The 24,048-nt window shown below is 45.1% G+C and overlaps 1 protein-coding gene across 1 annotated transcript; it reads left to right on the top strand.

Annotated features, from left to right (window-relative positions):
- SIAH2 (siah E3 ubiquitin protein ligase 2) lies at positions 1 to 22,768 on the top strand (the record flags this gene model as incomplete). The annotated part of the gene is made up of 2 exons (XM_080696117.1): positions 1 to 414; positions 22,211 to 22,768. The coding sequence occupies 2 exons, from the start codon at positions 1 to 3 to the stop codon at positions 22,766 to 22,768; spliced, it is 972 nt and encodes a 323-aa protein (XP_080552243.1).
- Positions 22,769 to 24,048: the final 1,280 nt, after the last annotated feature.

Raw genomic sequence — 24,048 nt, 5'->3', positions numbered from 1 at the left:
ATGAGCCGCCCGTCCTCCACCGGCCCCAGCGCTAGCAAGCCCTGCAGCAAGCAGCCGCCGCCGCCGCCCCAGCACACCCCGTCCCCGGCTGCGCCCCCGGCCGCCGCCACCATCTCGGCTGCCGGCCCCGGCTCGTCCGCGGTGCCCGCCGCCGCGGCGGTGATCTCAGGCCCGGGCGGCGGCGGGGCCGGCCCGGTGTCCCCGCAGCACCACGAGCTGACCTCGCTCTTCGAGTGCCCGGTCTGCTTTGACTATGTCCTGCCCCCCATCCTGCAGTGCCAGGCCGGGCACCTGGTGTGTAACCAATGTCGCCAGAAGTTGAGCTGCTGCCCGACGTGCCGGGGCGCCCTGACGCCCAGCATCAGAAACCTGGCGATGGAGAAGGTGGCCTCCGCGGTCCTGTTTCCTTGCAAGGTAAGCCCCGGGCACAACCCGTGCGCCTCCGCCCCGAGACCTTCCACAACTCCGGCGTCCTCCAGCCTACTCGCAGGCCCCAAGAGGTGGATGGCATCTCTCTTTTGATTAAAAAAAAAAAAAAATGTGTGTATACTTTGGCTACTCTGCCATGCCCACCTGTCCACTTTGGGAGTGCTCGGGGTTAACGTTTGCCCGAGCCCTGGTCCCAGCTTAATTGGCACTCGCTGGTCGCTAGAGCACATCCCAGCCCTCCCAGCCCAGGGCTTAGCCTCCTCTGCAGACGTGGACTGGCTGTGCTCCGGAGGGCTGGGCCGCGCAAATAAAACTTGGACTGGGAAGCTGACTCTTGGGGATCCAGCAAGGAGGAAATGGGCGAGCTCAACTCAGCCTTTACCAGGGCACTCCGCCGGTATTGCATTCTTCCTGGACCCCAAGCCTACGGTCTGCGCACACCCGACACGTGGGAGCTCTCGAGAGTGTAGCAAAAAAAAAAAAAAAAAAAAAAAAAAAAAAAAAAAAGCGCCTTACAGCCTTGTTTTCTCCAGCGAAGAGAGGACTCTGCAGGCCACGCCTTTCCCTCTCCCGGGAAGGACTGAGTGTTGCCTGCGTTTTTTCCACTTGAACAGAATCAACCCAGGAGTGGATCAGGAATTTCAGGACTCCCAGGAGCTGTTGTTAGTTTTTGAAAGCCGTTCGCTTAATTCTTTATTTAGTTAAAAAATAAAGTTGCCAGCCCTCTTGCGAAGAGTGCCAAGCTCTGCTTCCTTTCCCCCACCACTGTTGGGCCTAATGTGCATCTTTATAGACTCTTAAAACCTTATATCCATACACCCTCTCAGCTAAATATAGCGTGGTTGATGTCAGTGCGGCTGAAGGTTTTTTATACCCACATTTAGACGTAAGTTTTTTCTCCAAAAATGGCTTCTGCCACTTGCTTTTGAAGTTCCTATTATTGTGTTTTCTTTCATGTCTGAAATCTAGCGTGACCTCGGTGTATTTTAAATAGCTGCATTTTGTTGCATTGTTTTACCGGATCATAACATCTCTTTGCATTGAAAACTTTAAAATTCTCAGGAACAGTTGCGCAGACACCCCTGTCAATGCTACCTCATATGCTGGTAGAGTGGTACCATAGTTTATTTTTATTTTATTTTGTGGTACTGGGGATGGAACTCAGGGGAGTTCTTCCTCCCAGCTACACCCCCAGCCCCCTTTTTTTTAAAATTCTTTATTTTGAAACAAGGTCTCACTGAGTTGCAGAGGGCCTCACTAAATAGGCTGTCCACAAACCGCCATCCTCCTGTCTCAGCCTCTCAAATGCTGGAATTGCAAGAGTGCGCCACCATGCCTGGCCCATACAGTTTATTTCCAGAACGTACAAGTGGAAATAATATTATTAATACTTCTGAGCTCTTTTTATAAAAGTGGCTGTTTTGCTTCTTGAGCTGTTTAGACTGTCTGGCATTTCTCCTCTGTGCTGCTTTTTTTTTTTTTTCTTTTTGTAGGGCAAGAGCTCATTTTTAAATTAAAAATTATTCACCAGAGAATTCAGGCTTGAGACTCAACCTAGTAAAATGAGTGATTTAATTTGGTCTTCTGCCCTGCCACAAAATCAAGTTTAAAATAGCATATTCAAATAAGGGTTTGGATCAGAATCGGTGTTTGGGCTATGGAGTTTCAGGTGACCTTAGTAATTTGCTTTCAACGCCTCCTTTTACGAATCCTTACTAACTCGCCCAGCTCAGGCACTGCTTCTCATAAAATTAGATAAACAACTTACATCGTCTTCTTAGCGTCCAGCTAGAAAACTAGATTTCAGAAGAAGAAGGTGGCAGTCTAGCGATGAGAGAAAACTTGGTGATCGCTGGGTGTGGTGGCGCACGAGTAATCCCAGCATTCGGGAGGCTGAGATCGGAGGATCGCGGTACGCAGCCAGCCTCAGCTACTGAGTGAGGCCTCTGAAACACAGTGAGACCCGATCTCAAAATAAAGAATAAAAAATAGGGCAGGGGGTTTAGCTTAGAGGTCAAATGCCCCTGGGTTCCACCCCCAGACCTGCAAAAGAAAAAAAAGAAAGAAAAAAAAGAAAAAGAAAAGTTGGTGATCATCCGCAGAGAGTGGTTTTGATGTTTTAGAAATATTGTGAGGCGGGCGAGATATGGTGGCATACACCTGGAATCTCAGGACTTGGGAGGCCAAGACAGAAGAATTGCAGCTTTAAGGCCAGTCTCAGCAACTTAGTGAGACCCTGTAGTTCAGGGTTAGAATGCCCCTAAGTTCAATCAAGAGAGAGAGAGAGAGAGACCGATTTTTGTAGAAGAAATGACTTTTTACAGCTTGCAAGTGAGCATGTGGTATCAGTCAGTACTCCACAATTCATTTTTTAACATGCAGCCTCCTGAGAGAAAGGGAAGGAAGCCGTTGTGCCATCCGCAGTGTGGAGTTTTGCTTTCGGCAGCTCGAGCCCTGGTTCCCATAAGAGCCTGCGCTCTTTTCTCATTTGTAAGCAGATTCGTGAAGCCATTCTTGAGAACTGTTGTCTTGGAAATCAGGAGTACCCAGCTTTTCTGCATGTGCCAGTGATTTTCCAAGGCTTTGTAAGAGTGCAGTTGGGCAAAGCTGTGACTTCACACGCTGGAATTTGAAAGGGTCAGCCATTGTCTTACAGACCGGGAGCCAAGCTGAAGATGGATCTGGGGTCCCGACTGTGTGTGCAGATGGGCGGGGTTTATAAAGCTGGAGTGTGCGTGGTTCACATTGGGTTCTCGGGTAATCCGGACTCTTGACGGGGCAGCTCTGCCAGTTAGTATGGATGGGTAAACCAAATCTGGAGGTACAAATAGACCCAGTAACCAACCCAGACATGTTAACTGGAAAGTATGAGAAATAAAAAGGTTTAGGGCCGGTGTCCAACTGTAAACGTAGTTCTGTGTCCCTAGCCCTTTAGCCTATAGTTGGAGGACCTTGGGAACCTTAGAGACTGCTTGTCATGGAGTCACCGGCTTGTGAAATCTCTCTTATGAGCCAGCTTATTTCAGAAAACCATTATTGTATAATGTACGAGAGCCCAGCTCTCCAGAATCTGCCTAGTTCTGCCCCTGTTTTCCTGAAGGATCACCTCTGGGGGCCTTGATTTCCCCATCGGTGACTGAGGGATCAGACCGTTGACTTGTAAGAACCCAAACCAATCTGCATTCCATGAAAAGAGGGGAAGCTCTGTGGAACGTACTGGGCAGGCTCTGTGTGCCAACCATGTTGCACAGGACGACTTTTCATCCTTTACTTGCCTGTCAGATGAGGACACTCATGCCAACAGAGTGGTGCAGGGTTACTAGGCTTGTCCCCTCACACAGTAGGTCAGTCCATGAACTCGCACCCTCACAGGCACACTTCTTCGCTTTAATTTACCTACTACATAAGAATTTTCAATCTCCGGATCATAACCCAAGGTTGACACTTAAGAACAAAACCACCTGATTGGATGAGTTCATCCTATGGGACTCTCCCAACACATCTCTCACTGGTCATACTTCCTTAGCCAAAAAAAAAAAAAACTCTGTGCTGCCAAAGAGCTGCTTTATGTAGGTGTGCGGCCACTTAATTAAAGGCTAGATTGTTGCCACACCTTTGATACAGAGGAGCACAGGCGTTATTAGTCAAGTCCTCTTTAAAAAAAAAAAAATTCTATCAGCGAATGGATATTTATAGACCATTCTGTGACTGAGAACCTTTGATACCCTGTTCCAGTATCTCAAACTCACCACCTCAGTGAAGTGTGGGTGAAGGGGGAGATTGAAGGGGAAACCCATCTTTATCAACAGCACGGTGTACTTTGCCATTCCAGATGTATTTTGAGATCAGCCAGGTGTTTCTCTCCAGAACCAACGGTAGGAAATGCTAAGCACTCCAGCCCACTTACATTAGGACATACCTTTTTCTCACTTTGTCCTTTTCAAAAGTTTCTATCCGGGCATGCTTGTAATCCCAGCACTTGGGAGGCTGAGACAGGAGGATCGTACAGGATCAAAACCAGCCTCAGCTACTTATTGAGGCTCTCAGCAACTCAGTAAGACCCTGTTTCCAAATAAAATATAAAATAGGAAGCCAGGTGTGGTGGCGCATGCTTGTAATCCCAGCATTGGGAGGCAGAGACCTGGAGGATCGTGATTCGCAGACAGCCTCAACTACTTAGTGAGGCCCTCTGCAACTCAGTGAGACCCGGTTTCAAAATAAAGAATAAAAAATAGGGCAGGGGGTGTAGCTCAGAGGTCAAATCCTCTGGGTTTCATCCCCAGGCCCGCTAAAATAAAATAAAATATAAAATAGGGCTGGGAATATACCCCAGAGGTAGAAAGCCCTTGGGTTCCATTCCTGGTACGAAAGAAAGAAAGAAAGAAAGAAAGAAAGAAAGAAAGAAAGAAAGAAAGAAAGAAAGAAAGAAAGAAAGAAAGAAAGAAAGAAAGAAAGAAAAGGAGGGAGGGAGGGAAGTTTCTAGCAATAGGTCTCCTAACAATGACTGAATTTGAAAGCCTCAGCCAGACAAGTCTTGCCTACAGTTAGATTGTGACAATGTCGGTTCATTAAAAAAAAAAAAAATCAGGTCAGATAACTCAGTTTGAAGTTTAAAAGTCCCTCATTGTGGCCTTGTCTGGTCCAGTAGAGACAAATTGCTAAATACCCACTGGGGCCAGGCAGCACACACAGCGCTGTGCAGAGAGGTGTGACCCAGGGCCTCAGGGCCCGGAGACAGGATGGAGCTGGTGGGGAGCTGAGACCTGGTGCCACCTCCAAAGAGCCCACGAGCTCAAGAGCAGCCTGTCAGCACAGTGAGACTGCCTCAAAACCTCGGTCAGTCAGCCAGACGAACAAAGGGGGCAACTCTTCTTCAGCTGCACTCTGGTGCATTGGTGGGGCCGAGGATGGGGATGTAGCCATGCCAGACCTTTATATTTTGTCACCAAAAGACAGAAATCTGGACTTTCATATTAAATATTTCAATATATTTTTTTCCAGCATGGGCCAAATTCAAACACACAGCTGGCACTTGCAGGCCAGATTCCAGTTGCCCAAGGACAGGTTCTGATTGGTTCTCTTGTGGAAGGCACTAGAGCCCAGCAGGTCTCCCTTAAGTCGTGACATTCACGAACTTTGGAACTGCTAGGTCCCAGCCTTGGAGCCTGTCGTCTTGCCTTTTTTCTTTCTTTCTTTTCCTTTCTTCCTTCCTGCTTTTTTTTTTTCTTTGCCAAGAGAATACTCATTCTGACCATCCAGGGGCCTCCTCTGTTATTCTAGTGTCTAGATATAGATATTTGTACAAGCCAATTTATTGTTTGGACCCAAGGGTCTTTTTCAGAGGTTCAGTCCGCAACTGGCTGGCTGCAGAGTGGAAGCATCAGGGTGGCAGGGCTGGGTGGAGAGAAGTTGCTAAGTTCATGGCCACCAGGAAGCAGAGAGACAGAGGGACAGACAGACAGAGACAGACAGAGACAGGAAGGGGCCAGGGAAAGATACAGTCCTACAGGCCTTGCTCCCAGCGACCCACCTCCCCCAACCATGTCCCACCTCTGTACCCGGCTCCCCTGGGGACCAGGATTCTAACACATAAGTTTTGGGGGAGGACACTGCAAATCTACACCATCACAGGGTGCTGTCAGGGTGATAGGCAATGACCCGGGAGTCTAAAGGGATAGGCCAGTTGGCCAACAACAGTTTCAAAGGGGTCTTATTAACCTCAGAAATTTCCCCCAAGACTCCATCACTTAGGAGATTGCCCCTGCAGCCCTCACTACCACCCAGAATGGACCAGGTTAGCCCATCAGAGAACCAGAACCCACATTTATTAACACAAGTTTGAGATTAAAAAAAAAATTGACAGTACAGCTCCCCCCCCCCCGTGGTACTGGTGATGGAACCCAGGGGTATGCTACCTCCCAGCTATACCCCCAACTCTATTTTTTTATTCTTTATTTTGAAACAAGGTCTCACTAAGTTGCAGAAGGCCTCAATAAGTAGCTGAGACTGTCCAAGAGCCCGTGATCCTCCTGTCTCAGCCTCCAAGTACTGGGATTACAAGTGTGTGCCACCATGCCCAGCACAATACAACTTTTGAGTATAAAATTAAGAACAGAAGCACTCAAGGGTATTGTATAGCAGTACTAAAGTTTTATGCTGATTCTACATGCTATTGGCTAAAGATTTTTTTCACAGGTCACTATGACCTATAACCGAGTAAATTATCATTAAATTTGGTCCTTCCTACAACCAAAAGGGAGGCTTACCAAAGAGAAGAGCAGGTCTGGCCTATAAAGTACCAGCCTGGGATTGGATTGGATTTTCTCATTCCACATTACAGCCCCCACCCCTTTTTTTTAGAATGTGCTTGTATACATATGAGTATAATGAGAACTCAATGCAAAATGTCTTGTGATTCTCACAAAATTTTCAGAAAGAGCGCTTCTTATTCAAACCCTTACTCCTAGAGAGGGGCTCATAGCAGGTACATGCTCGTGAGACTGAACACCGGCGTTCAGAGCTACTGTGTGTTGCAGGTGAGTCGGGCCAGGCAGGACCATCCTGCAGTATTGGAATGCGATTCTGCTCTTAATGGCCCCCCTCAAAAAAAAAACATTATGGAGGGTGCAGAGTGTACTTCCCAAGGATTATGAGAGGTGCTAAAAATATTCTAGCCAGATTTTATCAACTTTACATCAGATCCCCATCTCTCTTTCCATTAGTTCCTCTGAAAGTAGGAAACTTACTTTTCCTTTTTTCCAAATTTTATGTGATGCTTTCTTAGAGTGCATCAGATCTGTGTGATACAATGTTCCCTGTCCCCTTCTCAGAGTCTTTTTGGTTATAGGCCATAGAAATGGATGGAAGATACTTCTATGTTAAACTTATCTCTCCTCCCCTCCCCTCCCCTCCCCTCCCCTCCCCTCCCCTCCCCTCCCCTCCCCTTCTCTCTCTCTCTCTCTCTCTCTCTCTCTCTCTCTCTCTCTCTCTCCATATACATACATGTACACACATTAATTTAGTGTCATACACGCATGCATACATATTAGTTTAGTGTATGTCATACATGACCAGTAATCCATCTTCAGTGGAAGGAGTCTCTGTGTTCTTTCAAATCTCTGGGGGAACAGAGGTGGCATCTTCAGCCATGTGGCCCCCTCTAGTCTGGTTTTTTTGAGGGCAGGCCCTAAGTGTTCCTTCTGGTACAGATCCCCACTCTATCCCACTGTGACGGGCTGGTGACGTCTCCAAGCCTCACTGATAAAATAGGGTTATGATAGAGTTGCTGGGAAGATGCAGTGTGGTAGTAATTCACATAAATTACCTAGCATCGCCCTGGCATCAAATAAATGTGCACCGTTAGAAGCAGATAGAAAGTAGATGGCCAATGAGTGAGGTCTGGTCCAGGCAGGAACTTGGTAAAGGAAAGAAAGGATCACTCAGATTTTTTCCCCCGGGGCTTCTCTTCTCTACTCCGGATCCTGAAGGGTTAACATAGCACTAGGTAGGTTGGCCCAGGCATTGGGTTTTCAGGGATGAATCTATTTTTATTGCTTTAGTATTTTTTTTAAAGCCTAGTATGATTGATCAACATTTAAAAAATATTTGTAGTATATCTGGTAGCTTTTATTTTTTATGGCGTATGCTATTTAAGATTATGATAATTTTTTAAGTTAAGCATCTTTCTTAACATTTATTGTTCATCTTTAAAAAAAAACCACCAGATTCTCTCATTCTTGCCTAAGCCCTGATGGCCGTCCCTCCCCTTCCCCCTTGACATCTTCCTGCTCAGTTCCACCTTGACATTTTCTCCTTCCTGAAAGCTTGGCCTTGAGTTCTAGGATGATTTTTTTTTTTTTTTTTTTTTTTTTTTTTTGGTTGTTGTACTGGGGTTGGAATCCAAGGGCAGTCTACCTCCGAGCTACACCCCCAACCCTATTTTTTATTTTGAAACCAGGTCTTGCTAGGCTCATGAAAGTCTCGCTGAGACTGTCCTCTGACTACTAGGATTAAAGGCATGCACCACCACACCCGGCTTAGGATGTTGTTGTTGTTGTTGTTGTTGTTGTTGTTGTTGTTTGTGTGTGTGGTGCTGGGGATTGAACCCAGGGACATTCTTCCTCTGAGCTACACCCCAGCCCGATTTTTTTTATTATTTATTTTAAAACAGTGTCTCACTAAGTTGCAGAGGGAACTCCAGGAGGGCTTCAGGAGGGCCTCACTAAGTAACTGAAACTGGCCACAAACTCTGATCCTCCTGTCTCAGCCTCCCAAGTACTGGCATTACAAGCATACACCACCTCACCCAGCTATGCTGATTATTTTTAAATGAAGAATATAGAGAAAGTAATATAAAATCCTCTATAACCTCTCTATCTGCAAATACCACACTATACTATTTTGGTTATATCTTTGAAGACTTGTCTATAATTTAGTAGTTTTCCAAACAAACAACAACAAAAAGCAGGTAAAAAGCTGGGTGTGGTGGCGCACGCTTGTAATTCCAGCATTTGGGAGGCTGAGACCGGAGGATCGCGGTTTGCGGACAGTCTCAGCTACTTAGTGAGGCCTTCAGCTACTTAGTGAGGCCTTCCGCAACTTAGCAAGACCCTGTTTCAAAATAAAGAATAAAAAAAAAAAAAATAGGGCAGGGAGTGTAGTTCAAAGGTCGAATGTCATTGGGTTCCATCCCCACACCCGCAAAAAAAAAAATAAAATAAAGAATTCTATTGTACGTGCTGTTTTATAACCTTATTTTTTTGCAGTACTGGGGATGGAACCCAGGGGCATTCAACCTCCAAACGACACCCCCAGCCCTATTTTTTTTATTCTTTATTTTGAAACAGGGTCTCACTGAATTGCAAAAGCCCTCACTAAGTAGCAGAGGTTGGCTTCGAACCTGCACAATCCTCCTGTCTCAGCCTCCAAAATGCTGGGATTACAAGCGTGTGCCACCAGGCCTAGTTTATAACCTTTCTTTTTTTAAATCTTACCCATAGTGATTGCTTTTCTACATTGATATGTATTCTTTAATGCCATGCTTAATGGATACATATGTTACAATTCTATAACAGCACCAGAATTACTTAATCACGTTCCTGTTTGTGGTCATGTAAGTTCTGTATTTTTTACTGTGATTTTTTTTTTTTTTGGGGGGGGGTTGTTTTTGCTTTTGTTTTTTATTGGTGCTGGAGATTGAAGCCAGGGGCATTCTACCTCTGAGTCACACCCCCCAGCCCAATTTAATTTTATTTTATTTTATATTAAATCAGGCTCAATGTTAAGTTGCTAACGCTGGCTTCGAACTTGTGATCCTCTGGCCTCAGCCTCCCAAAAACTGGGATCACAGCCGTGTGCAACTGTCCCCAGCTTACTGTGATTTTTTTTTTAAAGTGCTGCTATAATTAAATCCCTGTGTAGAAGATAATAATTGTTTCCAAAGGATAAAGTATAAACTCCTGGAACTTGTAGAGGAGAGCCAAAGGGTATACGCAGTATTTAAACTTTTGATAGTAGAGCCAAGTTTGCCTTTACACCTTGACATTGTTTGCAAACGACTGCCCATTTCTTCTCATCATTCTCACCACTGGGTGTTGCCCGCAGGTCCATCGGCCAGAGTTGAGTGCTACTTGCTGATTAACCACTTTTCTTTCTCTCACCCCACCCCCCTCAGCGCTGGGGATCCAACCCAGGGCCTCACAAATGCCAAGCAAGTACTTTTCCACCGAGCTGTGCCCCAGCCCCACCCGCTACCTTTAAACCAAACCCACTCTCCGGCCATGGACTCCCCGCAGCCCCAGGCTCTCTCTGTTCAACTACATCAGTCTGCCCGACCAGTCACTGTTTGGAGTCCCTACCTTGCCCTCTGGGTCCAGTGTCGAGCAGCCTAGCTGCCACCGGGCTGTGTCACCTGAAGGATGAGCGGCACTTCACCTGTGGAGCGGGAAGGACCAAGATGGGGTGAGGGGAAGAGGCCAGTCGTGTTGCTGGGTAGAGAGTATTGTTTGCCTTGCTCTTAAGTGGCCCAAACCAGGTGCATCAGCTCCTGAAGTCCTTCTGGTGGCCTTGTAGAGGGGCTAGGAGACGGCTGGTATGACCCTCTAAGAGACGCGCCCAAGCTCATACACTTTGTAAGTTTGGAGAACAGAAACTGCAGCCTGGGCCTTATCATGGCACCCTGTCTTTTCTGTACAGCCTCCTGCCTCTTCTGCAGCCCTGTCCATGCAACAGAGGAGCCGTGATCCCCTTTCCCTATTCCACACTCAAGCCATGACTTTGAGGAATGGCTGGCTTGCAACAGGGGCCTTCATTAAGGCTGCCAAATAAAATAGAGTATTCCAGTTAAATATGACTTATTCCTTCTTTCTTTCTCCCTCCCCCCACTTTCTCTTTTTTTTTTTTTTTTTTTTCTTTTTCTCTTTTTTACTAGGGATTGAACCCAGGGACATTCTACCTCAAAACCACACCCCCAGCCCTACCTATTTGTTGTTTGTTTGTTTGTTTGTTTGGTTTTTGGTGTGTGTGTGTGTGTGTGTGTGTGTGTGTGTGTGTGTGTAACCCAGAGGCATTCGACCTCTGAGCTACACCCCAGCCCTAGTTTTTATTCTTTATTTTTAAACAGGTTCTCACTAAGTTGCAGAGGGCCTCACTAAGTAACTGAGGCTGTCTGCGAACAGCAAGTGTCCAGTCTCCGCCTCCCAAATGCTGGGATTATAAGGGTGCGCCCCCATGCCCGGCTTTTTTTCTTTATTTCAAATTTTGAAACAAAGTATCACCAGGTTGCTGAGAGTCTTGCTACATTGGGAAGGCGGATCTCAAACCCACAATTGTGTCTTGACCTCCCAAGTCTGGGATTACCAGTGTGTACCAGGCCTGGCTACATTTGGATTTCAAATAAACAACAAATAATTTGGGGAGGATATATATACTTATAAATATAAATATTATTATAAATATAAAATAATTTATATTGCAAATATTGCCTAGGAGATATGAGGCACCGTGTCATTTTATTTGCTAATTTAGCAGCCCTACCATTTAAGTCTTCTTGTGAATTCGATTGTTTAGTCAAGCAATAAAGATCGCTGAGGGAAGTATCTGCACTCAGAGACTTGTCCTGGCAGTTACAGTGGAGACCGTGCAGGCGGGAACCTGGCGATTTAAAAAAGGGCGGGCATGGGCCTCCCAGCACGGCAGACAGCCTCTGACCGCCTTCCTTGAGGTGCTTCTGTTTGCTTGCCCAGGCACTCCTTGGAAGGGCCCTCCCGGAACTGGTTCTTCAAGGTAGAGTTGTGATTGCCTGCTAAGGCTGGCTCAGGACAGCTGAAAAATACAGATGCTCAAGTCAGCTTTGGTTTAAAGTGAGCACTGAAGAGTCTTGTAAGGCTGAGCACCCTCCCCCGGCGGCAGCGTGTTCTCAGATTTCTGTGATAATAATTACTGTAAAGCCTTCCACCGACACACCCTTGACTGAGAATGCTAACAGCAGCGTGTGGGCTGTAACTTTTTGTTAGGAAAAAGGACAAGTTTTTGAGCCCCGGGTTTTAATGAGATTGCCTTCCCCAGAAGAAAATTTGTCAAGTTAACAGTCCGTTCTCGGTCTCACTGCTCTTTGGTGACACTGCCTGACACTTCTAGGGCTGAGTAATATTGTCTTCTCGTTGTTATTATCTGCAGAACCATTACCACTCTACCGGCTGATAATTATCTCTTTGCTGTGTCTTATCAAAGGTGAAGAATTTACCATGTGAGTGGAGTGAAAATGTGCTAAGGTACTTAGAGGAAGGATGCTACACAGATGCAGGTTGAGTGTTATAATGAAATCATAAGATGAGATCTAACTTTCTCCTGTTGCCCAAGTCAACAGTACTAACTAACTAGTCTTCCCCTGTCAGTCAGTTTGGGGCAGGTTTATGAGCCGTCTCAGGGGTGACTCGGTGGGCTCAAAGTCATACAGGACACTGGTGCTTTAGTTCTAATCATTATACTATTGCTGTGCTCCCGAACATATTTTAACAGAAACGACGGCAACACTGCTGTTTCCTGGTCTAGGTGAGATTTCAGAAGAGCTATAAATGCCCCACTCTTGTAATTTATATAAATAAAAGATGTGAATCATATTTGTCAAGACAAAATGACAAAATAAACCTATTGTGCCTGAAACCTAAAACAAAAGTAATCATTTTTCTTATGTGAGCTCAAGGTCTATTGAATTTCCTTTAATGCTAAGTTCTACAGTAAGTCTTCCAATTCAAGAAAAATTATCATGGGGGAGAACATTTCCATCTTCTGCAGAAAAACCTAATGTGTATTCACTGATCAACAGACACTGGGTGGCAAGAAGCAGGTAATCAACTAGTAAGTCAAACAAAATTTAGAGGATGGCAAATTATATCAAACAAAAATGGATCCATAACTGAAGTGGAAAATAACCCATGATCTTTTGGTGGTATTTTGGGAGCAGGGCAACATTTTTTTTTTTTTTTAATCACAGGAGAGCTAGGTTGACTCACTAGGAGTCCTTCTAAACAGTGCTAAGATTTAAGTTTGATTCCTGCTTAACAAGGATGTTTTACTATAATGTGGATCTTTATGAGGTTTAGTTCTAATCCCCATTTGAACAAGCCAAAGAATGTTAAGAAGATAGACTAGACATTTCACCCAATAGTTCACTAATCTGCTGATTATCCATAACAAATTATACTATCAGGAGTTTTTCCTTCCAGTTGAACTCATATATTTCCACTTGCATTTCTGGGTTCCTCTTCTTGGTGCTAAAACAAAAACCCTGTATAAGAAAAAGGGAGATTGAACACATTTCATCCTGGCCTTTGCCTTTCGAGAGGGTCTGGAACTGGAGGAGAGCTTCCCTGGCCCAATATGGGGCTTGGGCAGGGAACTACCGTGGTCAGAAAGGACATGGCTGGGCCACTGACCTGCTGGTGCCTGCCACCCTTCAGGAGGGTGAGAGGAAATGGGGAATGCTTCACCTTCTATAGGACCAAAGAAGCACTGATTATCATAAGAGTTTATGTCTTCAATGCAAACCTATTTTGGTTCACTAAATTGACTCCCAAGCCAGGCATGGTGGTGCACACTTATAATCCCAGCATTCGGGAGGCTGAGACCAGAGGATTGTGGTTCGTGGACAGCCTCGACTACTTAGCGAGGCCCTTCACAAATCAGTGAGACCTGGTTTCAAAAATAAAATGAGCCAGGTGTGGTGGTGCACGCTTGTAATCCCAGCATTTGGGAGGCTGAGACAAGCAGATCACGGTTCGCAGACAGCCTCAGCTACTTAGTGAAGCCCTATGTGACTTAGTGAGACCCTGTTTAAAAATAAAGACTAAAAAATAGGGCTGGGAATGTAGCTCAGAGGTAGAATGCCCCTGGGTCCCATCCCTAGTACCATGCAAAAAATTTAAAAAATAATAAAATGATTAAAAAATAAGACTGGGGGTATAGCTCGGCACAATGCCCCAGGTTTCCATCCCCAGTACCACAAAAATGAAAAGAAAACTGAATCCCAGAGAACCCCTAGCAAAAGAAAAAAACTATTCACTCTAGTTATATTTACATATAGGTCTGAAGTTTAAATTATATTTTCTCTTTCTTTCTTTCTTTCTTTCTTTCTTTATTTATTTATTTATTTATTTTTGTGGTACTGGGGATTGAACTCAGAGGCATTCTACCTCTAAGCTGCATCCCCAGCCCTTTTAAAAAAAATTTTTTTTTTGAAACAGGGTCTGGCTAGGTTGTTGAGAGTCTCACTAAGTTGCTGAAGTTAGTCTCAGACCTGAAATCAATCTTTCTCAGCCTCCCATGTGCTGGGATTGCAGGTGTATACCACCATGTATGGCTGTCTTTTTATTTTTAAAAAATTATAGCCAGCTGTGGTGGTGCATACTTGTAATCCCAGTACTTGGGAGGCTGAGACAGGAGGCTCACAGGTTTGTGGCCAGCCTCAGCTACTTAAGTGAGGCCCTCTGCAACTTAGACCCTGTTTCAAAATAAAGAATAAAAAATAGAGAGCCGGGTGTAGTGGCACATGCTTTTAATCCCAGCATACGGGAGGCTGAGACCAGAGGATCACAGTTCGTAGACAGCCTCAGCTACTTAGTAAGGCCCTTTGCAACTCAGTGAGACACTGTTTCAAAAATGAAAAGACTAGAGCCGGGCGTGGTGGCGCACGCTTGTAATCCCCGCGCTTGGGAGGCGGAGACAGGAGGATCGCGCAGGTTCGAAGCCAGCCGCGCTGGCGTAAGAGACCCTGTTTCAAAAATATAAAATAGGTCTGGGAGTGTAGCCCGGAGGTAGAAGGGCTTCCAGGAACCACAGTACCACCAAAAAATAAATAAATAAATAAATAAAATAAAAAGACTAGAAAATAGGGCTGCGGGTGTAGCTTGGAGGTACATTGCCCCCCGGGTTCCATCTCCAGTACCGCAAAAAAAGGGGTCTGTGTGTGTAGCTCAGAGATATAATGCCCCTGGGTTCAATCCCCAGTATCATATATACATATATATATACATATACATATATATACACATATATATACGTGTGTATATTAGATAATATCTTATAGATAATACATATCATATTTCACATATATGATAAAGCTCAATGCAGTCATCCAATTCCTTCTAAGAAATCTTTATTCCAGAAAGCATAAATATACTTAGTGTCTAGATTCTTTAATAGATTTTCATTTTGTTCTGATTTCAAACTTACACAACAGTTGCAATAATAGTACAAGAAAATAAATCCCAAATAGCTTTTACCCAGATTCACCAGTTATTTTCCTTTGTGACCCATTTACCACATCATCTGTGGGATCTCCACTCCTATATTTATTTTTACACCATTTTAATGTAAATGACGAGTATTCTGTCCCTTTACCCCTAAATCCTTTACCTTGTTAAAAAAAAAAGGCAAGGACTTTTTTATATAATTATGGTAATTGTCCACATCAGGAAACTTGACCCAGAGTAGATACTATTATCTGAAGGCTCAGCTCACGGCCATATTCCAGCCGTTGCCCCAGCGATGCTGATTTCCCGGCGCAGGGTCACACGTCACATTTAACCATCAGTGAGCATTTTGTGCTGGTTGCAGCGTATTTTGATGGGAGGACAGCGCTGTTTGCTCACTCCACCGAGAAGGTCATTGCTCGGATTTAATTCAAACGTGTATGAGCATCGACAGCAAAATATCGATTTTTTTTTTCACTTGAGAAAAACACATTCTCATTGGAGACCCTGGCAGATAATTTGCTAATAAATTTCAATTGTTTCCTAGGAGGTTAGCGGGGGGAGGCTGGTGGTTACCTCCCAGTCCTCCAGAGAGGCACGCTGTGCCAGGGAACTTGCCCATTGTCAGAGCCTGTTGATTGCTGGGGCTCAGGAAATCGCACGGGATCGAATTTAATGAAATCGGTTAAGTGATTTGTTCTACATCTGTCACGTCACCCATGACCTTCACTGGTGCACTGGCTAAGAAGGGTTATTTTGCTTACATACTCATCTCATAAACAAATAGACTGTGACCGTGTTTATTAGGTAACAGGTGTCTAATGTTTGACTAAGTCCGGATGTAACTCATTATGTGTATTTGTGGATGAAAGGGCTTCTGTGCTGGAAAGGAAAAGACCCTACCTAAAATCCAACTTAAATATAACCTTAAACCCTAAGGCCAGGAAAAGAATGAAAGCTATTGACTACTTTCTGAAATGACCTAAAAGTGAGACATCGAACCAGTTGTGGTGGAGCACACCTGTGGTCTCTCTGTACTTGGAAGGCTGAGACAGAAGGATCGCAGGTTCGAGGCCAGCCTCAGCAACTTTTAGCAAGACTATGTTTCAAAATTAAAAAAAAAAAAAAAAAAAAAAAAAAACAAGCCGGGCGTGGTGGCGGACACTTGTAATCCCAGCGCTTGGGAGGCTGAGACAGGAGGATCGCAGTTTCATGGACCGTCTCAGCTACTTAGTGAGGCCCTTTGCAACTCATTGAGACCCTGTTTCAAAATAAAGAAGAAAAAATAGGCCTAGGGATGTAGCTAGGAGGTAGAATGCCCCTGGGCTGCATCCCCAGTACTGCAAAATAAATAAATAAATAAATAAATAAATAAATAAATAAACAAATAAATAAAACGGCAGTGTGGAGGGAGGTAGCTCAGAGGTAAAATGCCCCTGGGTTCAACCTCTAGGACCAAAAATGAATTTTTAAATGAAATACCAGATAACATACTGCCTTAGGGTGTCAGAACTCATTTACCCAAGAACTTTGACCCATTATAACCTGAAAAGTTTCTAAACACAAGTGAAAATTTTGATTTCAGTATTTGTTTCTCTTTCAGTTGGACTATCTTTTTTTCCCCCTCTCCCTATTCCTCTTCAGCTTTAAGCATGCGTGTGTGTGTGTGTGTGTGTGTTTTCTCCCCACCTCCCTTTTAGGCAGTTTTACTTAGCTTCCCCCAGGGTCAATGAGCACATCAGTCCCTAAAGAGAAACCTCATTTATATTTGTAGATGTGTCCCAGGACACAGAGGCCGCCCTCTGCGACCAAGCTCACGTGGTTTCCATCAGTAACAAGAGGCCAGAGCTAAGAACCAGGTCTCTGAAGGAAAGCCCTCTCTGGCGCCAGGGCAGAAGTCCTTCGGCCGCTCACGCTTGTAGGGGCTGCCCAGTGAAGCTTCAGGACTTTCCTTCTGGATGCCACAGAAGGCTGGGAGGGCAGTGCCGGGACGCTGAGCCGAGAGGTGCACTGCTCGTCCCTTAGTCTAGGGCTCTGCCCCAGCGTTGTCTTTTGTTTTGTGTTTTGGTTTGTTTGATTTTTTTTGCTTGCTCAGGAAGACGTTAGAATTAGAGTCTGTTTCCAAAAGCAGTAGATCTGTGCACCCTGGGTTTGGTGCATGCCAGGTCGGGAGCTGGAGGTGAAGGCAGATGTAAGTTATTTCTGCTCCTTTTTCTCAAAGCCTGGCTTCTTTGTTTAGAGTCCTGATCTGTGTGCAGTGGCGAAGCCCCAGAGGAGCGGTGTGGGTGCTCAGGGCCCCGCTCCAGTGTGGCCGTGCGCCAGGAGCCTCCAGTTTCTAGTCTGGGAAACAGGTAGAACCAGATCCCCGATCCACCTCCTTGCTTCGTAAGCATTCCACTTCCGCTGTGTGTCCAGGCTGTCATCCCAGCGCCCCGGGTGCCCGCTCAGTGCAGCGACCTGCTGGGCCTGCTGGCTGTGGCTCTCCTGCATCTGCAAGTCTGCCATCATCAGAAGCCCGTTGACGGTTCTCTTTGAAATCAGGGGTTCTCAGCTGGGGTGGGTGGGTTGCCCACTAGAGTCATTTGACCATATCTGGAGCTCGCTCTCTCTCTCTCTCTCTCTCTCTCTCTCTCTCTCTCTCTCTCTCTCCATCCCTCCCCTCCTCCCTTTATTTTATTTATTTAGTTTGTGTTTGAGAGAGACAGACAGACAGACAGACAGACACACACACACACACACACACACACACACACACACACACAAAAAGAGAGATGGAGGATTGAAATGAGGGTAAGTCTACTTCCAAGCCACACTCCCCCCCCCCCAGCCCTATTATTTTAAAACCGGGTCTCACTAAGTTGCTGAAAGCCTTGCTAAGTTGCTTTGGCTGATCTCAAACTTTCAATCTCCCTGTCTCAGCCTCCCCAAGGACTGGGATTCCAGGTGTGCACCACCATGCCAGGCCGCCTGGAGGCATTTCTGATTGTCACAGTTGAGGGGCAGGGGCACAGTTGATACTGTCATCTAATGAATAGAGACCAGGGATGCTGCCCAACACCCTGCGATGCATAGCACAGCCCTACAACAAAGGGTTGTTTGGTCTGAAATGTCAACAGTCCAACTCCAGAGGATCCTGGGAGGAAACTGAATTGTCAGGCCCATGACCTGTTTTCTTCAAATTTACCCCCACTGTTTACTCTGCTCACCCTGTGCTAGAACCAGGTAGGACTACTCCATCCCCAGTCTACTTTGTCTACAAAAAAGCTTTCCTATGCCTTTCTTACTTCCTCCTACTTTGAAATCACCTGTTGCTCCTTTTGGCTTCCTTCCGTGTTGGGCAGTATTTCTTTTCTTTTCTTTTCTTTTCTTTTCTTTTTTTGGTTTGAGTAAATATTTATTGTACATCTGCTGTGTGCTGGGGCCCTGTTCTAGGTGCTCGGAGGCAGCTGTGAATAGAACAACAGGGACCCCTGCCTAGACAAGTTTGGCAGTATTTCTGATGTACAGTATTTATTTGTTATCTTCAGGTAATATTTCCCAAGAACTCAGTATATTGCTGGGAATATTATCACAAATAGCCCTATACCCTATTTATGTTCTTTTTCTTATACATATTTATGATAAAGCTTAATTTAAAAATTAGGCACAGTGAGAGATTAATAGTAACTATCAAATAGAACAGTTATAATAATGTGCTGTACAAAAGTTATGTGAACGTGGCCTTCCTCTCTCAAAATATCTCCCTGTAATTTATTTGCCTTTCTTCTCATGCTGATATCCTATGATGAGATGAAATGAAGTGAATGACATAGATGTTGTAACTTTACATTAGACTACTGTCAAAATTCTGAAAATCCATCATGAGGAAGATCATCTGCTCCAAGTGATTCTGGATTATTGAGCCATGACAGTGTTGGGTGGGTAACATATACCGCGTGGATACCCTGGACAGTGGGATGATTCACACAAAAGTCCATCCTGCTACTCAGAAGAGTGCATCAGTTAAAAACATGCCAAGTTGTTTATTTCTGGAATTTTTCCATTTCATATTTGCGGACCACTTCTGACCATAAGTAACTGAAACCAAAATTGCAAATCAAAATTGCAGCTGAAGGGGGACAACTGTATTTGAATTGCTTATCTTTGCAGCATACGGTCCCTCTTGACCAGAAACACTGCAAGTGCAGGATCCACGGCTGATTCCCAGTGTGTGCTCTAGGATAGTTCACAGCCCTGGCAACCCTCAGAAATCCTTGGGGCTTTTCAAGAAAACACAAACCCAAGGCCGGGGACCAATGAGATTTGGGTTCGCAGCTCAGAGGCCCCTAGACAGTTGTATATACAATCTCAGAGAATCCACAGGCCCCTAAAGCCCTCTATCTGCTCCCTGCATGGGGAGTCCTCAACATGGGTGACAGGAACACCCTTTGTTCTTTAGAATGTTATTCTAGTACAACGCCAGTATGGTATTCGTATGAAATGTGGCCCAGTGGGAATGGGTGTGTTTAAAGTTTAGATCTTTTCTTTTTAGAGGTCTTTTCTTTTTAGAGGTCATCTGTAATCCAGTTGTCACAAAAGTGGACTCTGTGGTCCTGAAGACACACCCTTAGCCCTGATGGAAAGAAAAGGAATAGATTAACATGAAAGGTCAGCATGTTTAGAAAAAGCAGAGTAAGCTCCGCAGACTTAAAATATATATATACACATTTGTCTAGTTAATAGAGGCTGTAACAAGACCCTTTTTAATGGGATCATTGTCCTCACCTCACAGATTCAAAGTAATGCCTTTTCTATTTGTGTAACCAGGGGAGGTTCCCTGTTCTCTATATTTGGGTTGAAGAAAGAGTTGAATATGTGACTTGGAAGGCAAAGCAGGTAATTCAGAACATAAATATTCCCACTTGCATGGAGGATGTTCTGAGATGACCATTGGATGATAGATATTGGTTGTGGGAGCTGAGTCCTTGGAGGTGGGGTGTCTGGGGCTTTGGGGAGATATGCGGGTGATACCCTCTGAGAGTTCATCTCATCCCTGAGATTATTCCTGGGCAGCCATAGTCAACAGGCCAGCCTGAGACATCTTCACATCCAAATACTGAGGGCTTGTTTCAGCCAAAGAATCTGCCAGGCTCTGGGCAGTCTTGCTATTTTTAGTGTGTGTGTGTGTGTGTGTGTGTGTGTGTGTGTGTGTGTGTTTTAAACTCTGGCCAGAAGGGCCTCACTCACCGCTCACAGAAAAACATCAGAGAACTCTGTATTCCTAGCCACACCCCAGGTCTAAAGTACAGTTAATAGGGACTTGTTTTTTTTTAGCCTTAAAAAGTTAGAAACCCAGTGTAAATATACATGGGTAAATTTGTTTCTTCTTCTGATTAAACTTTTTTTATATCCAGACTTTTAATATTATTCCATGACTCAAAAAAATGAATCAACAGCCACCACACCTGGCATGCCTATGATCCCAGGACTTGGGAGACTAAGATAAAAGCATTACAGGTTTGAAGCCAGCCTCAGATTCTCAGCAGTTTTCAAAACAAAAATAAAAGAGAGCTGGGGTATAGCTCGTAGGTAGAACACCCATAAATCCTCAGTACTACCCCCCCAAAAAAAAGAATAAGCAATTTCTAGCAGCAAAGCAAGTAACAATAAATATTTCTGCCAGTTCCTATTGAAGATTATAATACACTTTAGGTACGGGGGAGATACCAGCAGAGGAGGTATGAGTTGTATTTCTTTCTCTAAGCCTTTTTGTTGTTGTTACTGTTTGGAAACTGGGTCTCACTAAGTTGCAGAGGGTATCACTAAATTGCTGAACCTGCCATCCTCCTGTCTCAGCCTCCCAAATGTGATATTACAGGTATATACCATCACCTGGCTTCTCCGAGCCTCTTTCTGAATCAGAAGAGACTCCTCTCATTGAGGGTGGAGGCTGTGGTCTTCGCTCCTGTTCCCTCTCAGAGTGTAGCTTGGCATCCTGCTCAGAGAAACTGCTTGGTACCTTCTTGTTGTTAATGATAATTCATCTGCAAAACTTAGAATCTGACCTACTCAGAGTTACTGCATAAGCAGGGTAAGAGAAGCAAACACAGCTGGGGGGAGTGTTTGTTTGTTTGTTGTTGTTTGGTTGGTTGGTTTGGGGTTTTAGTAATTAGTCACAGCATCTCGGAACAATGGCCTGGTTCTGTCTTTATTTGGCGTCTTCATATCTCAATGGAGGGGTGGTGAGGAGGATCTAAGTGCAGTAAGACAGTTCACCTGCCACTTTGTGCTCCGAGGGTATAAGGCTGACCCTGCTTTCATGCATAAAGGTGATGGGTTTCTTAATTCTTCACGTAACAATAGCACAGCCCTCTGGGCAGGTGTCTACTTGTCGGCTGATTCCCCTTCTGGCATCTAGGAATTACTGGCCTGGTTCTTGGGAAGGGTTTTTTTTTTTAATTGTCTTATGCAAAAACTATTCTGGAGATAATATCATATTCCTTGCCCAACCTTATCCCCAACTAACTAGATTCTTTTCAAGAAAAACCGGTTTATGGGAAATAAGGAAAAAGAAAAGCTAGCCCAATAGTTTTGAGTTGTTTTAGTTTTCATCTTTTTTTGTTTTGTTTTTGTTTTTTGATACTAGAGATTCAACCCAGAAACAGTCTAACTCCAAGCTACTCCCCTAATCTCCCTTTTTATTTTATTTTATTTTTTTTGAAACTGGGTCTCACTGAATTGCTGAGGGTCTTGCTAAATTACTGAGGCTGTCCTGGAACCTGCAATATTCCTGTCTCCGCGTCTCACAAGTACTGGGATTACAGGCTAGTTCTCACCTGTTAACAATATTGGAATAGCAAACATGAAAAGCAGTAGATTTTTGATTCAGGAAATGCCTCCAGATTTTACACTTGACAATGAACAGGAACCGAGGGGTGTAGTCTTAAATACTTTAGTCCTCTTAAACCAAAGTAGTCGAGCTAAGAATACCGCGTGAGCTCACGAAGCCCGAGTGGGCTGATGATGCCATGTGCCCCTTTCTATCTCCGCAGTACGCCACCACGGGCTGTTCCCTGACTCTGCACCACACCGAGAAGCCAGAGCACGAAGACATTTGTGAATACCGTCCCTACTCCTGCCCCTGTCCCGGTGCATCCTGCAAGTGGCAGGGGTCCCTGGAGGCCGTGATGTCCCATCTCATGCACGCCCACAAGAGCATCACCACCCTCCAGGGAGAAGACATCGTCTTCCTGGCTACGGACATCAACCTGCCGGGGGCCGTAGACTGGGTGATGATGCAGTCTTGCTTTGGGCACCACTTCATGCTGGTCCTGGAGAAGCAGGAGAAGTATGAGGGCCACCAGCAGTTCTTTGCCATCGTCCTGCTCATCGGCACCCGCAAGCAAGCCGAGAACTTTGCCTACAGACTGGAGCTGAATGGGAACCGCCGGAGACTGACGTGGGAGGCCACGCCGCGCTCCATCCACGACGGCGTGGCCGCCGCCATCATGAACAGCGACTGCCTTGTGTTTGACACAGCCATAGCACACCTTTTTGCGGATAATGGGAACCTGGGGATCAATGTCACTATCTCTACTTGCTGTCCGTGATGGCTCTGGGAAGCCACCTTGAAATTATTTGGGCATAGTGCTCTGTGTTTAATAAAGTTTTTTATAGATATTTTATTCAACATGTCTTGACGAGTCAGGACCCACCATGACCCCAGATTTTATTCGATGGCAGCTTCCCATCTGGCATCGGCCCAATTCAAGTTCATTCAGTTGGGATGACTGGGCCTGTTGGTAACTCCAAGGCTGCTCTGGGATCTAAAATCAGCTCTGTTGTTAAATTGTATTTACTTACTGAACAGCACTTGACAGGTGGCTCAGGGCTCCACAGACCAGTACATTAGAAACTGGAGGCTCCTTCCTGCCTGCCTCCCCAAGTTGGCCCCTCAGTGTAGACAAAAGCGCAAGGACTGTCAACAGATTCCTCTTGTTTTTAGGAGGTAGGATATTTTTTATGCATTTTAAACTGTCTCTCAAATTGGTCGACTGACCGGTATATGTAGAATCATTAGAATCATCTGGAGTGCTTGTCCTAAAAATGCAGATTTGGGAAGTCGATGAATTTTAACAATCTCATCAGGTGACTCTTTTCAACAATAAGGTTTGAGAAATGCTGGCTTCAATTATGGAAAGAGGTCCAACTTTTAAAGGTGCTTTAAGACTGCCCTCCTGGGGTACCGAGTGTCTTTTCTACTGTTTTGTCCCCCGACTTCCACCTCCTCCCCCAGATTGAAGCCAAAACAAGAGACCCACATGAACACACTCCTGAGACTTGGTCCGTGTTTTGTGTTTGGGGTGGATCGTCTAGAAAGCAAGTCCCACGGCCGGCGACAGTCCCCCGTCCTTAGTTTCCTCTCACCATTAGAACAGACGACCTGTTTACACGTGGCTTCCTTTGGAGGCCCCTTCCTTGACTATAGCTGGTGTGAAAGACTAGACCAGTAGTTGGAGAAGCTTCATAACCAGTATCAAATGCTTGCTATTTAAAGGTATGTGTTGGTCATGTGTGGTTACTTTTTTTTTTGCCACATCCAATTTAGTTTTTTAATAAATATTTCTAAAAATGAAGGTGCTTCGTTTTCCTAGTTGATTTATAAGTATTTATGGGGCATCTACTGTGTGCAGTGCGGTGAAGCTGCACTTCCATCTCTGGGATTAGAACTACCACTGTTTGCAAGCCTGCCCATGGAGGGTCAATGGAGGCACAAGGACCCAGACACCTCTGAACTTGGGCTGTCATTGGTGTGCCAACCCCCGTTCAAGGAAAGTTTGGCTTCTACTTTTCAGAGTCAGAAGGAGGATGCTCGGTGAGTGCTGGTACC

Source organism: Muscardinus avellanarius, assembly GCF_963383645.1.
Source record: "Muscardinus avellanarius genome assembly, chromosome: 5".
Classification (NCBI taxonomy): domain Eukaryota; kingdom Metazoa; phylum Chordata; class Mammalia; order Rodentia; family Gliridae; genus Muscardinus; species Muscardinus avellanarius.
This window is presented reverse-complemented; position numbering and strand designations above follow the sequence as displayed.